The 18875-nt window shown below is 44.8% G+C and overlaps 1 protein-coding gene across 2 annotated transcripts in view; it reads left to right on the forward strand.

The window, feature by feature from the left end:
* Nucleotides 1–18875, forward strand: part of LOC134344745 (uncharacterized) — a 129990-nt gene that overhangs the window by 64349 nt on the left and 46766 nt on the right. For both annotated transcript variants that reach the window (XM_063044826.1, XM_063044827.1), the window contains exons 4-6: nt 3329–3477; nt 12283–12423; nt 18596–18744. In XM_063044826.1, the coding sequence (XP_062900896.1) occupies nt 3329–3477; nt 12283–12423; nt 18596–18744 (439 nt within the window). The remainder of the gene's footprint in view (nt 1–3328; nt 3478–12282; nt 12424–18595; nt 18745–18875) is intronic.

Here is an 18875-nt window from a genome sequence, read left to right on the forward strand (position 1 = left end):
GAAGGGAACTGGAAGGAGGAATATGTAGGTGATGGGCAAACAGAGAGGGTGGAGGAGTAGGAGAGGGGGTGTGGGGGCTGGTGGAATAGGGAAAAATGAAGGATGAATATCTCCTGACCTGCTGAGTTCCTCCAGCATCTTGCGTGTAGCTCCAGATTTCCAGCATTTGCAGCTTCGTTTTTCATGACACCATTTTTCATCGGACGAGGAAGATGGAAAAGAACGAAGGTTAGGTAGTCAGAGCTCCCCCAAAGTCAAAATGTCAAATGAGAAGGAGCATAGTTTTAAAGTGAGAGGATGAGAGTTTGAAGGAGGTATCTGAGGCATGTCTTTACCAGAGAGGGTGGTAGGTGGGGACGTGAGGAGGCAGATACAATAACAATGTTTAAGAAGCACATCAGTAGGAGGAAATTGGGGGATATGTGCACTTGTAAGCAGCTGTGCAGTTCAACGGTCTATCACATGGTTGTGATAGACACTGGGAGCTGAATGGCATGTTTCTGTGCTATCCTGTTCTGTGTTCTGTGTTCTGTGTTTAAGGCAACTACAGGCCATGTAGGCAAATTCCTTTTGTTGGGGAAATTCTGGAATAAATTAGTAAGGGAATGGCAGAAGTGCCAGTTTTTTTAAAAAATCACATTATAGTTGATAGTTAGAGTGGTTAGATGAAAGAGAAACTGAGAAATCTATCGGTTTATTTTTAGAAGTGTTAACCAGCCAAACATCGTATTCTTTTGGATTTTCAAGCAAGTAAGATCATGCCATTACCAGAAGTTTCTATTTCAGAATAAAACCTCAGAGGGCTGGGACAATATTAACCCGGAGAAGAATAATTTAAAGGTCAGGAAACACAGTGGGAATAACTGGTTTATTTCCTGGTGGCAGACTGTTACCAGACTGCATCTGATATAGAGATGCTGAAAACCTGGCTCCTGGAATGGAATGTCAAAGTGCAAGGATAATTTTTAGGAAGAAAAGAAAAACTGTATAATTTTCCACACTATTTTACACTGATGTTCAGAGGGTTTTGCTGTCCTTATACAGAGAGCAAATATGTAAAGAATTAAGGTTTTATTGCAAGGGGGTCTGAGCACAGAGGGGATTTAAGTTTTGTTGCAGTGTTGCAGTGTTGTGATAAGATCGCTGGAGTAATGTGTGCAGCGTTGCACTCCAAATCTGTGGAAGGATGCCCTTTTCTGGAGTTAATGCAACTAAATTTCAGAAAGAGAGTGCTATCTTTGTCAGCCTTTGTCTATTTTATATATACGTTTTAATATAATTTTTGTAAAATAGCATGGTATTTTATTCCTCTGAATGTCTGCAGGAATAGGAAATCCTAAGGTAGTTTGTGTCTTATATGGCAGTCATATGCGTACTTCGATAATTAATGTACTTATGAGTTTTTGAACTTTGGAAAATGAACTTGAGGCTGCGGTAAATGGATCAGCCGTGATGCTGATGGGACAGAACACTGTCATATCAACAACATTGTTCATCTCCTGGAAACATTCCGATCACAGGGAGAGTCCGAGAGCATTATTCCATCTTGTGCCACTTTTCCATTATCCTCCATGGGCTCTTTCTCTTCTGGCCTCTCCCAAGAAGTGCGGAGGTGATGTTTGGGAGGTGGAAGGGCACGACATCCTGGCTGTGAAGGATGCTCCTTTCTGGAGATGATGTAACTAAACTCTGAGGGAGGGGGGGAGAAAGAGAGAGAGAGACAATGTTTCAGTCCTTTAGATCTGGTGAGAAATTATGGTGTTACTTAGGGTGATACTCAAAGGTTATTTCCCCTGACTGAATAGATTGGTACTATGGTTCACTATCTAAGGCAGGGGTTTCCAACCTGGGGTCCGTGGACCTCTTGGTTATTGGTAGGGGTGTTTGGCATAAAAAAGGTTGGGAACCCCTGCTCTATAGGAAAATGATCCACCTCTTAGGTAATAGGTATATTGTGGCTCATCACAATTTTCTGTTCCAAAGGCTGTGAATGTCTAATTGTTGAGTGCATAAAGATTTTGGGGGGAGCTGTCAGTGAATTTCATTACCGCAAAGAGGGCATGGTGGTGCCTCTACTTTCCAAGAAGTTTGCGTACATTTGGCATGTTACCAAAACTTTGACGAACTTCTGTTGAAGTTCTATAACTGGTATAGATCCGTAGTGGAGAGTATCCTAGCTGGTTGCACCAGAGCCTGTCATGGAAGCACCATGAACTTTGGAAAATGAACTTGAGGCTGCGGTAAATGGATCAGCCGTGATGCTGATGGGACAGAACACTGTCATATCAACAACTTTGTTCATCTCTTGGAAACGTTCCGATCACAGGGAGAGTCCGAGAGCGTTATTCCATCTTGTGCCACTTTTCCATTATCCTCCATGGGCTCTTTCTCTTCTGGCCTCTCCCAAGAAGTGCAGAGGTGATGTTTGGGAGGGGGAGAGAGAGAGAGGAAACTGAAAAGGCTACAGAGAGAGGTGGATATAGCCCGATCCATTCCAGGCAGAGCCCCCACCCCACAGTGGAGCGCTGCCACAAGAAAGCAGCGTCCATCAGCAAAGACCCCCACCACCCAGGCATGCTCTCTTCTCATTGCTACCATCAAGCAGGAGGTACAGAAGCCTTAGATCCCAGGAATAGTTATTATCCTGAACCAGTGTGGATAACTTCATTCACCACTGCTCTGAACTGATTCTACAAACTGACCTTGCAAGGACTCTTTGCAACTTATGTTCTTGGTATTATCTTTATTTGCCCAGTCTGTCTTCTTTGCCATTAGTATTTGTCAGTCTCTGTCTGTTTATGCAAAGTATTGTATTGTATTTCTTTTGTTCCCTGTAAATGGCTGCAAGAAAATGAATCTGAAGGTAATAGATGGTAACATATTCCCAATTGATAATAAATTTGCTTTGAACTTTTGAACTTTGGAAAATGAACTTGAGGCTGCAGTAAGTAGATCAGCCTTTGATGGTGGGACTGGCTTGAGGGATGGTACTCTGCATTGGCACTGATTTCCTATGTCCTTGTATCAAACAACACTGCCCATCTCTTGGGAGCGTTCTGATCACATGAAAGAAAGAAAGAGAATTATTCCACCTAGTATTGCTGTTCCAGTATTATTCATATGCTTGTATCTTTTTGCTTCTCCCAGAAATTAGGAAGTTGGGAAGTGACAGGGCGTGATGTCCTGGCTTTCCTGTGGTTGGGTTGTGCACTGGCTTTCCTGAAATCTGCACTGTGTGAAAAAGCTCCAGTGATATTTTAGATTTATGTAATGTTTTAATGTTAGTCATGTCGGCTTGTTTCATCTGGGTCTGTTTGTGACCACACAGGCAATAATTCTCAAACTCCGTGGACGGACGTCTTATCCGTTTTCCAAAATTGAATTGTTGGATTGTGGAATTGATACCTGGTCAATTGAAAGGCTTGGGAAATCTCTCAATTTTAGTGTGCTGACTTGCATTGTTCTGGATTACAATGAGTAAGTATACAACCTCTATTATTGAAGCATAATTTTATAAAAATGCTTTTGTACATTTAATTCGGACTGTTGTGTCGTCATTGCAAAGGCTCACAATATGATGTTGAATATCACCTTCACTACTCACCTGAAGTGGAATGCAGCATTAAGTTGCAAGACCCCAACCCCTTGTGTTATAATACCTGAGAGGTCAGTTTACAGAAGAGAATGCATTTTCTCCTGCAGTGACCCCAGTGTCATTCTTAAGTACAAGATAATGCTGTCCATTTATCCAGCTTGTAAATCCCTACAAGAAACCCATGCTACAAGAAGCCGGTCGAAGCCTGTGAAGTATGAGTTTGTTAGAAGTTACGGTGCTTGGGCCTTTTCAGGAGCAGAAAGCTACAAGATAAAAAAGGGGCTAGAAAACTCACATCCCAGATTCCACTGTTTGTCCCCATTCTAACCAGTTTTTACAGGAGCACTATCCAGAGTGACCAGACCAGCTGCATCACCATCTGGAATGGGAATTACAAGGTATCTGACAGCAATTCCCTACAAAGGATTGCGAGGACTGCTGAGGGGAACATCAGGGTCTCTCTTCCACCTATCAACAGTGTTCGCAGGGCCCTTAGCATTGTCAATGATCTCTCCCAGCCATCCAGCTGTCCCTTTGGTCCCATACCATCAGGCAGGAAGGACCATAGCATTAAGACAAGAATTGTTAGGTTGGGAAACAGCTTCTTCCTCAGGCCATAAGGGTACTGAACTCCCAGCCAGCACCAAGGTTTCATCACACATGAAGCACCACTAGTATTATACTGTTGACTTTTTCACTTGTGTCATAAATGAGCCTTATTATTTGTTAATTTATTTGTGGTAATATTACTTTATGTGTCATGTGTATGAGTTATATGTACTGTGATATGTACCTTGGCCCCAGTGGAATGATGTTTTGTTTGGTGGTATACATGTGTACCATTGAATGACAAAGAACTGAACTTGAACTTGTACAGTACACCCACCAAAAGGGCATTTATGGATCCCCTCCATATTCTCGGATATAACTAACCCTTGACATTATTGCCAAGATCACTTTACCTAGAAGCAGTTGTTTCCCACTGGCACTATGCAGTCCATGTGTGTAATTTTGTAGAATTTGTGTGTGTATGGTAACTGCATGTCTGTTCATCATCATCATCAGGTGCCGTGCCCGGTTTGAGCTTTGACTGCCATGGCCCACACACTCCTGTTTCGGGTCAGGTGGATCAATTCATTGGTATTCATTTCCAGTTCTCTGGCTGCTGTCTCCATCATCATTTCTTTGCCTTCCTTTTGCTTTCTTCCCTTCAATCTTTCCCATAATTACCGTGCATTCTAACTCCTCTTTCCTAATCACATGTCCAATGAAGTTACATTGCCTTTTCATGATCTCATACATCATTTCTCTTTTTGTGCTTGCTCTGTTCATGACATCCTCGTTAGATATTCGTTTCGTCCATGATATTCTTTTCATCCTCCTCAAAAACCACACTTCTGTTGCTTCAGTTCGTTTCCTCATGTTACTAGATATTGTCCAACATTCTGATCCATATAACATCACTGAATAAATATAACATTTCAGTACTCTGAGGTGGGTTGTCATGCCTAGTTTAGTGTTGGTCAGTATACTCTTCATTCTCGTAAAGGTGTCTTTTGCCATCCCTATTCTTCTTTTGATGTCCATGTCGCACCTGCCATCTGATGTCACCCAGCTTCCTAAGTAGCAAAAGTTCTGTACTTGTTTTATGTCTTCCCCGTTTAGTTTCAGCCTGCAGATAGGATTCTCCTTTTTGGATATCATCATATATTCTGTCTTTTTGCAATTTATCGATAGACCCATTTTTGCACTTTCTTCAACAACTATATCAATTAAGTTTTGTAGTTCTTCCTCCGTACTTACAATTAACACAGTGTCATCCGCATATCTGAAATTATTTACGTTTTCACCACCAACTTTGGTTCCCAAGGAGTCTCTTATTTTTTGTAATATTGTTTCACTGTACACATTAAACAAATCAGGTGAGAAAGCACACCCTTGTCTAACGCCTCTCTTGATTTTCGTAAACTGACTCACTTCTCCATCTACTCATACAGCGGCAGTTTGTTCTCAGTACAGATTTCTGATTAGGCGGAGGTCTTTCGAATCTAGATCTAGATTTCCTGTAATATTTCAAATAACTTATTGTGCTTCACTTTATCAAATGCTTTTGTGTAGTCGATAAAACAAACAAATCTTTTTGCAATTGAATAGCTTGTTCTGATAGTATCCTTAACATCAATATTGCGTTTCTTGTACCTTTGTCTTTCACAAAACCACATTGTTCTTAACCTATTTCAGCTTGTATCTTGTCATCAAAATTCGTAGAAGTATCTTAGTGATATGACTCATTAAACTTATGGTTCCATGTAATTCACATTCTATTGCTCCAGGTTTCTTAGGAAGAGTGATAAATACTGATTTTTTTCATGTCTGTTACAATATGGAAACGCTTCTTTCAAGGATTTGGTGCATAAATACCACTCAGAAAGCAGACACATTAAACATTAAGTGTTGGACACATCATGAGCTTTTAGAAACATAGAACATAGAAAGCTTACAGCACAATACAGGCCCTTCGGCCCACAAAGCTGTGCCGAGCATGTCCTTACAATAGAAATTACCTTGGGTACCCATAGTCCTCTATTTTTCTAAGCTTCATATACCTATTGAGGAGTCTCTTAAAAGACCCTATAATATCCGCCTCCATCACCGTCGCCGGCAGCCCATTCCACGCACTTACCATTCTCTGCATTTAAAAAATTACCCCTGACATCTCCTCTGTACCTACTTCCAATCACATTAAAACTGTGCCCTCTCGTGTTAGCCATTTCATCCCTGGGAAAAAGCCTCTGACTATGCATAAGATCAATTCCTCTCATCATCTTATGCACCACCTCTAATCCTCCATCACTCCAAGGACAAAAGGCCAAGTTCACTCAACCTATTCTCATGAGGCATGCTCCCCAATCCAAGCAACATCCTTGTAAATCTCCTCTGCACCCTTTCTGTAGTTTCCACATCCTTCCTGTACTGAGGCGACCAGATCTGAGCACGGTACTCTCCAAGTGGGGTCTGACCAGGATCCTATATAACTGCAACATTACCTCTCGGCTCCTAAACTCATTCCCATGATTGATGAAGGCCAATGCACCATATGCCTTCTTAACCGCAGAGTCAACCTGTGTAGCAGCTTTGAGTGCCCTATGGACTTGGACCCCAAGATCCCTCTGATCCTCCACACTGTCAAGAGTCTTACCATTAATACAATATTTTGCCATGATATTTGACCTACCAAAATGAACCACCTCACACTTATCTGTGTTGAACTCCATCTGACACTTCTCAGCCCAGTTTTGCATTCTATCAATGTCCCACTGTAATGTCTGCCAGCCCTCAACACTATCCACAACACCCCCAACCTTTGTCATCAACAGATTTACTAACCCTTCCCTCCACTTCCTCATCCAGGTCATTTATAAAAATCACGAAGAGTAGGGGTCCCAGAACAGATCCCTGAGGCACACCACTGGTTACCAACCTCCATGCAGAATATGACCCATCTACAACCACTCTTTTCCTTCTGTGAGCAAGCCAATTCTGGATCCACAAAGCAAGGTCCCCTTGGATCCCATGCCTTCTTACTTTCTCAATAAGCCTTGCATGAGATACCTTATCAAATGCCTTGCTGAGATCCATATACACAACATCTACTGCTCTACCCTCGTCAATGTGTTTAGTCATATCCTCAAAAAATACAATCAGATTCATAAAGCACGACCTGCCTTTGACAAAGCCATGCTGACTATTCCTAATCATATTATGCCTCTCCAAATGTTCATAAAGCCTGCCTCTCAGGATCCTTTCCATCAATTTACCAAGCACTGAAGTAAGACTCACTGGTCTATAATTTCCTGGGCTATTCCTACTCCCTTTCTTGAATAAGGGAACAACATCCACAACCCTCCAATCCTCAGGAACTTCTCCCATCTCCATTGATGGTGCAAAGATCATCGCCAGAGGCTCAGCAATCTCCTCCCTCACTTCCCACAGTAGCCTGGGGTACATCTCATCCGATCTCGGTGACTTATCCAACTTGATGCTTTCCAAAAGCTCCAGCACATCCTCTTTCTTAATGTCTATATGCTCAAGCTTTTTAGGCCACTGCAAGTCATCCCTACAATTGCCAAGATCCTTTTCCGTACTGAATACTGAAGCAAGGTACTCATTAAGTACCTCTGCTATCTCCTCGGGTTCCATACACACTTTTCCACTGTCACACTTGATTGGTCCTATTCTCTCATGTCTTATCCTCTTGTTCTTCATATACGTGTAGAATGCCTTGGAGTTTTCCTTAATCCTGTCCGCCAAGACCTTCTCATGACCCCTTCTGGCTCTCCTAATTTCATTCTTAAGCTCCTTCCTGCTATCCTTATAATCTTCAAGATCTCTATCATTACCTAGTTTTTTGAACCTTTTGTGAGTTTTTCTTTTCTTCTTGCGTAGATTTACAACAGCCTTTATACACCATGGTTCCTGCACTCTGCCATCTTTTCCCTGTCTCATTGGAACGTACCTATGCAGAACTCCATGCAAATATCCCCTGAACATTTGACACATTTCTGCTGTATGTTTCCCTGAGAACATCTGTTCGCAATTTATGCTTCCAAGTTCCTGCCTGGTAGCCTCATATTTCCCATTACTCCAATGAAACACTTTCCTAACTTGTCTGTTCCTATCTCTCTCCAGTGCTATGGTAAAGGAGATAGAATTGTGATCACTATCTCTAAAATGCTTTCCCACTGAGAGATCTGACGCCTGACCAGGTTCATTTCCCAATACCAGATCAAGTACAGCCTCTCCTTTTGTAGGCTTATCTATATATTGTGTCAAGAAACCTTCCTGAACGCACCTAACAAACTGCACACCATCTAAACCCCTTGTTCTAGGGAGATGCCAATCAATATTTGGGAAATTAACATCTCCCACCATGACAACCCTGTTATTATTATACCTTTCCAGAATCTGTCTCCCTATCTGCTCCTCGATGTCCCTGTTACTATTGGGTGGTCTATAAAAAGCACCCAGTAAAGTTATTGACCCCTTTCTGTTCCTAACTTCCACCCATAGAGATTCTGTAGACAATCCCTCCATGACTTCCTCCTTTTCTGCAGCTGTGACACTATCTCTGATCAACAGTGCCACGCCCCCACCTCTTTTGCCTTCCTCCCTGTCCTTTCTGAAACATCTAAAGCCTGGCACTCAAAGTACCCATTCCTGCCCTTGAGCCATCCAAGTCTCTATAATGGCCACAACATCATACTGATCCATGCTCTAAGCTCATAGACAAGCCATCGGTCTGAGCGCATCCCTTCTCTATCACCTGCCTATCCTCACTCTCACACTCTCTACAAGCTTTCTCTATTTGTGAGCCAACCGCCTCTTCCTCCGTCTCTTCAGTTTGGTTCCCGCCCCTCAGCAATTCTCGTTTAAACTCTTCCCACTAGCTGTAGCAAACCTCCTCGCCAGGATATTGGTCCCCCTGGGTTTCAAGTGCAACCCATCCTTTTTGTACAGGTCACACCTGCCCCAAAAGAGGTCCCAATGATCCAGAAATCTGGATCCCTGCCTCCTGCTCCAATCCCTCAGCCACCCATTTATCCTCCACCTATACTCACTGTCACATGGTACAGGCAGTAATTCTAAGATTACTACCTTTGAGGTCCTGCTTCTCAACTTCCTCCTAACTCCCTATAGTCTATTTTCAGGACCTCCTCCCTTTTCCTACCTATGTCGTTGGTGCCAATACATACCACGACCTCTGGCTGTTCTCCTTCCTACCTCAGGATATCGTGGACACGATCAAAAACATCCTGGACCCTGGCACCTGGGAGGCAAACTACCATCCGTGTTTCTTTTCTGCATCCACAGAATCGCCTGTCTGATCTCCTAACTATAGAGCCCCCTATCACTGCTGCCTTCCTCTTCCTTTCCCTCCCCTTCTGAGCCACAGGGCCAGACTCTGTGCCAGAGGCGTGGCCACTGTTGCTTCCCCCAGGTAGGCCAGCACCCCCCCCCCAAACAGTACTCAAACAGGAGTACGTATTGTTAAGGGATACTCCCCAGTACCTGATTCTTGCCCTTCCCCACCTGACTGTTACCCACTTGTCTGTCTCCCGTGGCCCCTGTGTGACCACCTACCTATAACTCCTTTCTATCACCTCCTGGCTCTCCCTGACCAGGCGAAGGTCATTGAGCTGCATCTCCAGTTCCCTAACGTGATCCCTAAGGAGCTGCAGCTCGATGCATCTTGCGCAGATGTGGCCATCCAGGAGGCTGGGGGTCTCCAGGACTTCCCACATCTGACACTGAGCACAGAACACCAGCCTCACACACATTCTTCCTGTCTGTATTCTACACGAGTAATGTACCTCGCCTCGACCCATTGAGCCAAAGCCCTCCTACTCTGTCTCCCTCTACTTTGTCGCCCGCCCTATAAAGCTGTCTCCTTTAAACTCTTCTCCCTGTTCTAACTGGCTGGCGTCCACGTGCTTGCGCAGTCGTGCCCCGATCAAACCGCTGATGAAATAACCACCTCTCTTTAAACTCTTCTCACTGTTCTAACTGGCTGACGACCACACGCTTGCGCAGTCGTGCCTTTTCTTAATAGAGTTGCAGAAAGAGTCAGAGAGATACAGCACAGAGAAAGGCCTTTTGACCGACCAGTGCATGCTGCCCATCAAGCACCCATTTATACCAATCCTACCCTACCTGGTGGTGTGGGTCCTGAGGCTCCTGTACCACCTTCCTGCTGGCAGTAGTGAGAAGAGAGCATGATCTGGGTGGCGAAGGTCCTTGATGATGGATGCTGCTTTCCTACAACAGCACTCTGTATAGGTGTGCTCAATGATGGGAAGGGCTTTACCCATGATGGACTGGACTGTACTCACTACTTTTTGTAGGCTTGTCCATTCAAGGGCATTGGTGTTTTCATACCAGGCTGTGATGCAACCTGTCAATATACTCTCCATCACACATCTATAGAAGTTTGTAAAATTTTTAGATGACAAGCTGAATCTTTATAAACTTCTAAGAAAGTAGAGGCGTTGCCATGCTTTCTACGTTTTGGCACCTACAGTACATGCTGGCCCCAGGGCCGATCCTCTGAAATGGTAACACTAAAGACTTTAATGTTACTGACCCTCTCCACCTCTGATCCTTAATGAGGGCTGGTTCACGATCCTCTGGCTTCCTTGTCCTGAAGTCAACAATCAGCTCCTTGGTCGTGTTGACATTGAGTGAGAGGTTGTTGTGGCACCATTCAGCCAAGTTTTCAACCTCCCTGCAGTATTGTGATTCATCACCACCTTTCATTTGGCCAACGACAAATTTGAATATGGCACTGGAGTTGTGCTTGGCCTCACAGTCATAAGTACAAAGCAACTGGAGCAGCGGGCTAAGCATACAGCCTTGTGGTGCACCTGTGCTGATGGAGAACTTGGTGGAGGTATTGTTGCCAATCTGAACTGACTGAGTCCTGCAAGTGAGGAAATCTGGGATCGAGTTTCACAAGGTGGTATTGAGGCCAAAGTCTTGAAGCTTATTAGTTTTGAAGGGATGATAGAATTGAGTGCCAAGCAGTAGTCAGTGAAGAACAACCTGTTTTATGCATCTCTGCTGTCCAGTTATTCCAGGGTTTAGTGAAGAGCCAATGAATTGGCATTTGCTGTGGACCTGCTGTGACAGTAGGCAATTGGAGTGGATCCAAGCTGCTTCTCAGGCAGGAATGGTAATAGATTTCTGGAGATTGTACCTGGACCTGTTGTATCACCAGACCTAAATGCCACTGATCTGGCTCTCAGCAGATTACAGATCTCATGGTTCATCCAGATATTCTGGTTGGGGAAGACTCTGATTGATTTTGTGGGGACACGCTTGTGTATGATTGTTTTTATAACGTGGCTCAGTCCACTGACTCAAAACAATCCCGCCCCTCTGCCGCCCACGACCACCTTTTTGTTGTCCTTATCTCTGGAGTCTCGCTCTTTAGCCTCTGCCTGAATGCTGGTAGGGGTGGTTAGCCATGTGATCAAATTTCCAGAGATGCAGTCTAGGCATAGAACAGAGGGCATTCCTAATCACAGTGTAGCAGTGGTCAGGTGGATCGGGAACCCGGGTCCCTGTAAATTACAGAGGCCTAAATGCTGGAGCTCCCTTCCCAACAACGCTGTGCAAGGCATCAGTGAGGTCATATTTAATATTGTGTTCAGCTTTGGTTATCCTGATACACAAAAATGCCAATAAGCTGGAAAAAGCACCAAGGAAATTTATGAGAATGTTGCCTAGACTCAAGGGACTGGAAAGATCAAGTTCAAGTTTAACTATCATTCAACTGTTCACAAATATAGCCAAATGATTCAGCATTCCTCAGCATTCAGGGCCTGCCAAAACAACGAAAAGATCATTCAAATACTGGTTGGTACTTGAGATCTCAACTCAGCATTCACGAGAAAATTCATAATTAATTCATTTAAGAAATAGTTAGGTGAACTAATGACAGATTATAAAATCCAAGACCGAATTTGACAAAATAAAATCTTTAATCTGATGTAATGGGTACATTCGCATTGAAAAGCTGATTTTAATCCAGAATATGCTGATCCATGATATTACACTGATTTCTTGTTTTTAATGATGTCTTGAAGCTACTAATAATTAAAAAAGTCACTTGATCATATATTTGTCAGATTTCTCGATGAAGGCCTACGAGGACTATGCCATGGACTGAAGGGAAATGGTCAGCTGTTAACACTAAGCATGTGTTACTGTGATCTAGGACCTCCAAGTGGATCATTCTTGGGAGAGCTGGTGGCCAAAACTGCCATTAGGTAATAGAAATAGTTTTGGGTGCCCTACCTGTGAATTAGCTGAAATCTGTTTTAATTTATGATGTTGCTGAATTAATGCTTGTTGCTGAATACTGAGATAGTTGGCTTATATAAAATCCTAAAGGGATTGGACAGGCTAGATGTAGGAAGATTGTTCCCAATGTTGGGGAAGTCCAGAACGAGGCGTCACAGTTTGAGGATAAAGGGGAAGCCTTTTAGGACCGAGATGAGGAAAAACTTCTTCACGCAGAGAGTGGTGAATCTGTGGAATTCTCTGCCACAGGAAACAGTTGAGGCCAGTTCATTGGCCATATTTAAGAGGGAGTTAGATATGGCCCTTGTGGCTAAAGGGATCAGGGGGTATGGAGGGAAGGCAGGTACAGGGTTCTGAGTTGGATGATCAGCCATGATCGTACTGAATGGCGGTGCAGGCTCGAAGGGCCGAATGGCCTACTCCTGCACCTATTTTCTATGTTTCTATAAAAAAAGAAATTCTGTACAGTAACAGTAAAAGAAAAGTATAGTGCTTATTTGGAAATTTGGTCTTGCGTGCATTCACTTAAAGAGCCGGCTAACCAGTGAGTTCCATTCGAGTTAATAGTGCTAACCTTTCATCCTGATCCAAACCAAAAGAAACAAAGAAAATTGAAGAAGCAACACCTTATATTCAATCTGATGGCATGAGTATTGATTTCTCCTTCCGGTAAAAAGTTTTTTTTCCTTCCATTTCCCCTCTTCTTCTATTCCCTGCTTCGGTCTTTTACCTCTCCTCACCTGCCTATCATTTCCCCTCCTCCTTCCCTTTCTGCTATGCTCCACTCTCCTCTCCTATCAGATTTGTTCCTCTCTAGCCCTTTACCTTTCCCACCTGGCTTCACCTATCACCTTCCAGCTAGCCTTCTTCCCTCCCCCCCACCTTTTTATTCTGATACCTTCCCCCTTCTACTTCAGTCCTAAAGAAGGATCTTGACCAGAAACATTGACTGTTCATTCATTTCCATGGATACCGTCTGACCTGCTGAGTTCCTCTAGCGTTTTGTGTGTGTTGCTTTGGATTTCCAGCATCTGCAGAATCTCTCGTTTTTATGTAGCACTTTTCCAATGGCTTTAACTGACTACTGGGCTAGTTCTTTCTCATCCTTTGAGAGAATATAACCCCAGTGTTGGGCACGTGGCCAAGTGGTTAAGGCATTCGTCTAGTGATCTGAAGGTCGCTAGTTCGAGCCTCAGCTGTGGCAGCATGTTTGTGTCCTTGAGCAAGGCACTTAACCACACATTGATCTAGAGTCTGTGCGAGGAGTAGCACCCCACACAGACTTCCAATCTGCGCCTTGTAAGGCATGAAAATGCCCGACGCAGGCCTCTCATGGTCTGAGTTGACGTTCCCTCCCCCTCCTTACAAGGAGTGAAGATCTCTTGCTGTCAGGCTAAGAAAGAAGATGTGATACTGCAACACCAATGTTAGCAGGTCAGTATTTCATTTTACACTGCTTGGTTTTATTTTGCCTGCATGATTGGGTAATGTCAAGGAGACTTCCTTTATCCCCCATTGCTGAGAGGGACATTTCTACGCTCCCCCCCCCCATTGCTGAGAGGGACATTTCTACTTCCCACCACCCCCCCCCCGCCATTGCTGAAAGGAACGTTCACCCACCTACATCCGGGATACATCCCATGCTCTCCACCTCTTCAATAACTTCCAATTCCCAGGTCCCGACCGCTTCATTTTCACTATGGATGTCCAATCCTTATACACTTCCATTCCCCATCAAGAAGGCCTCAAAGCCCTCCGCTACTTTCTGGATAATAGACCTCACCAGTTCCCCACCACCACTATCCTCCTCCAGTTGGTGGAACTGGTTCTCACACTTAATAACTTCTCTTTTGGCTCTTCCCACTTTCTTCAGACCAAGGGTGTAGCTATGGGCACTTGCATGGGTCCCAGCTATGCCTGCCTCTTCACTGGTTATGTGGAACAGTCTATGCTCCAAACCTGTACTGGTACTGCTCCCCAACTTTTCCTTCACTACATTGACGACTACATTGGTGCTGCTTCCTGCACCCATGCTGAGCGTGTCAATTTCACTGACTTTACTTCAAACTTCCATCCAGCCCTCAAATTCACTTGGTCTATCTCGGACACTTCTCTCCCCTTTCTCGATGTCTCGGTCTCCATCTCTGGAGACGGACTGTCCACTGACATCTTCTACAAGCCCACTGACTCTCATAACTACCTCGACTATACTTCTTCCCACCCTGTCACATGCAAAAATGCCATTCCCTATTCCCAGTTCCTCCGTCTCCGCCACATCTGCTCCCAGGATGAGGCTTTCCATTCCAGGACATCTCAAATGTCCTCTTTCTTTAAGGATCGTGGTTTCCCTTCTACCGTCATCAATGATGTCTCACCCGCATCTCCTCCATTTCCCGCACTTCGGCCCTCACCCCATCCTCCCACAACCACAACAGGGACAGAGTTCCCCTTGTCCTTACCTACCACCCCACCAGCCTCCGGATCCAGCACATTATCCTCCGCAACTTACGCCACCTTCAACAGGACCCCACCACTAAGCACATCTTTCCCTCTCTACCCCTGTCCACTTGCAGCAGGGATCGGTCCCTCCACGACTTCCTTATCCGCACGTCAATCCCCACGGATCTCCCACCCGGCACTTATCCCTGTAAGCGTAAGTGCTACACCTGTCCCTACACCTCATCTCTTGCAACCATTCAGGGCCCCAAACAGTCCTTCCAGGTGAGGCAACACTTCACTTGTGAGTCTGTTGGGGTCATCTATTGCATCCGGTGCGGCCTCCTCTATATCGGTGAAACCTGACACAGATTGGGGGACCACTTCATCGAGCACCTCCGCTCCGTTCAGCACAACAGACAGGATCTCCCAGTTGCCACCCACTTCAACTCCGCTTCACATTCCCATTCGGTTATGTCCATACATGGCCTCCTCTACTGCCATGATGAGGCTAAACTCAGGTTGGAGGAGCAACACTTCATATACCGTCTAGGTAGTCTCCAGCCCCTTGGCATGAACATTGAATTCTCCAACTTCTGGTAATTCCCTTCCCCATCCCAGTTTCACTCTGCCCCCTCCCCCAGCTCCCTCATGGTTCCGCCTCGTTCTACTACCCATTGTATTTTCCCCTATTCCTTCTTCATCTTTCCTGCCTCCCCTCCCCCACCCCTTTATCTTTCCCCTTACTGGTTTTTCACCTGGAACCTACCAGCCTTCTCCTTCCCACCCTCCCCCCACCTTCTTTGTAGGGACTCTGCCCCTTCCCTCTACAGTCCTGACGAAGGGTTCCAGCCCGAAACTTTGACTGATTGCTTCCACGGATGCTGCCCGACCTGCTGAGTTCTTCCAGTGTGTTGTGAGTGTTGACTTCACCCACCCCCATTACTGAGAGGAACGTTCACCCACCCCCATTACTGAGAGGGACATTTCTTCCCCCCCCCAACATTGCTGAAAGGGGCAAACCCCCCATTGATGAGAGGGACATTCTATCCCATTGATGAGAGGGACGTTCCCCCCCCCCATTGCTGAGAGGGACCTTCTACCCTATTGCTGAGAGGGATGTTCCCCCCATTGATGAGAGGGACATTCCCCCCATTGCTGAGAGGGACGTTCCACCCCATTGCTGAGAGGGACGTTCCCCCCATCGATGAGAGGGACATTCCCCCCCATTGATGAGAGGAACGTTCCCCCCCCCACTGCTGAGAGGGACGTCCCCCCCCCCATTGATGAGAGGGACATTCTACCCCATTGATGAGAGGGACGTTCCCCCCATTGATGAGAGGGACATTCCCCCCATTGATGAGAGGGATGTTCCCCCATTGATGAGAGGGACATTCTACCCCATTGATGAGAGGGACGTTCTACCCCATTGATGAGAGGGACGTTCCCCCCATTGATGAGAGGGACATAGAGTCACACATCATGGAAACAGATCCTTCAGCTCATCAAGTCCGTGCCAGCCATGAAGCTCCCATTTACATTAATAGTACACTTAACCATACATCAAAACATTGAAACATACAATGAAATGTGCTGTTTGCATCAAATCAAATCAGCAAGGATTGCACTGGGCTGCCTACCAACATAGTGTGTCCACAACTCATTAATCCTAGCCTGTTCATCTTTGGACTGTGGGAGGAAACTGGAGCAACTGGAGGAAAGCTACTTGATCACGGGAGAATGTACAAACTCCTCACAGGCACGGAGGATACTTCCCCTGGCTCAGGAGTTTAGGACCAAGGTCACAGTTTCAGAAGAACTGGGACCAAGATAAGGAAAAAAATATTTATGTTATTTATGTTGTGGTCGGTGAATCTTAGGAATTCCCTACCTTGGAAGGCTGTAGAGAATCAGTCATTGAATTCATTTAAAACAGATATTGATAGATTTGAGGATAATAAGATAATCAAAGGATATGGGGGTAATGCAGGAAAATGGATGTTGAGGTAAAGGATCAGTCACGATCTTGATATACAGTACTGTACAAAAATCTCAGACCATATATATAGCGAGGGTGCTCAAGACTTTAGCACAGTACTGTATATTGGTTAAAATAGCAAAGTGATTGGGAAACAGAAATAAAAGTACTTAGCTTTGTATTAGCTCACTAGTATTTTTTAAAGAATACTTTCTACAATACTCTAAACACATCATCAGTGATGTAACCTTAGGTCACTGGATGTTTCAGGTCTTTCAGCATCAGACACCCTCACCCAGGTGACCCAGCCATGACAGATCAAGCCACAACTGGTATTCAGGTAGCATGTGCTGCAGATCCCCATGGACTTGCTCTCTTCATCCAGAGCCATCCTGAGGCTTTATCTGCTGCCTCGGTGATGTTTCCAGTGGCTCTCTGCCTCCTTGTACCAGCAATGCCCAATGTGCTGGGGGCTCTGTGAGGAGACTGTCCATAGCGAAGACCTGGCTGCCCATTTCAACGGGCATGCACTTGGCCTTCCATCCCTGTCTCTGACCGTCACTGGCCAGTTCCTCGTATCTGGCAAGCTTCCTCCCAGGGGCCTCCTCCAGATGCTCCTCCCACGGCACTGTCAGCTCCAGCAGGATGATGTACTAGAGGCACCCACGGGGATTCTGGCACCCGCTGACGACTGGCAGCTCCACACAGCACATCGTCAAGACCACCTTGAGACCAGACATCCTCCTGGTCTCAGAAACAGCAAAATTCATCATCCTGCCCAGAAGAAAATGAATCTCAGGGTTGTATATAGTAATGTATATGGTACGTACATTGATAATAAATTTACTTTGAACTAGCAATGATGCTTCCAGTCTAAATTGGATGACAACACACATCAAAGTTGCTGGTGAACGCAGCAGGCCAAGCAGCATCTGTAGGAAGAGGTACAGTCGACGTTTCAGGCCGAGACCCTTCGTCAGGACTAACTGAAGGAAGAGTGAGTGCCTGGCCCTGCTGCGTTCACCAGCAACTTTGATGTGTGTTGCTTGAATTTCCAGCATCTGCAGAATTCCTGTTGTTTGCGTTTAAATTGGATGAGTCTCTGCCTCCCTTAAATTCAGCTCCCAGTTGTTCAGTGTTTTTTTTTTCTCCCAGTTTGCAGAATGACTTTGGTTCCTATGGGATGTTGGTGTCTATGAAAGGCCAGTGTTTATTTCCCTTCCTGAATTGCCTTTGTTCCAGATGGCTTACTGGGTCCATTTAAACATCAGCAACATTGCTGTGGTTTAGAGAGACAGAACCTGAAAAGAAACAAGTAGACATTAGTGAACCTGATGGATATTAGATGACCAGAAGGTGTTTATGTCAGAGTTTCATAGACCCCACTACTGAAACTAAGCTAATTAATTTCATGAATATAAACTTCCAAGTTTCTGTCGTGGGATTTAAACTCAAATTCCAGATCTTTAGTTGTGCCCTCTGTACTGCTGGAGTCTAGACGTGTGTTATATCAATGGTTGATTTAGATTGTAGCACAAATGAATGTCAGAAAATCTAACTCATTCCAGGTTTGAAGTACATTCTCCAGAATCATACATTGCCCAGGGTTGGAATAGTTTTATCGACTTGTTAACAATATAAACAGAGTAGCAAGGTTTTGTAAAATGATTGACTGACAATGAATAATTTCGTTCTGTCATCCTGTTCTATTGTCCCTTTTGCAGAGATCTGCTTCTGGATGGAAATAATCTGCAGTGTGAGGGGGCTTATGAGCTGATTACGTTTATTGCCAATTATGCCGAACATGTGGCGAGGAAGAAATCTGGGGCATCTTCAGATATTGAGGGCGAAACATCAAAGCCTGTTCTGGAAGGTGCAGATGGATATTATATAAATCTCTTATGCAGTGTATTATAAATGCATAATTAGCATATCCTCTAATACAGACTGGGAAAAGGGATGATGAATTATTTAAACAATAAACTTGGCTACAGGACAAATGTT

The sequence above is a fragment of the Mobula hypostoma genome, chromosome 4, assembly GCF_963921235.1.
Source record: "Mobula hypostoma chromosome 4, sMobHyp1.1, whole genome shotgun sequence".
Lineage (NCBI taxonomy): Eukaryota > Metazoa > Chordata > Chondrichthyes > Myliobatiformes > Myliobatidae > Mobula > Mobula hypostoma.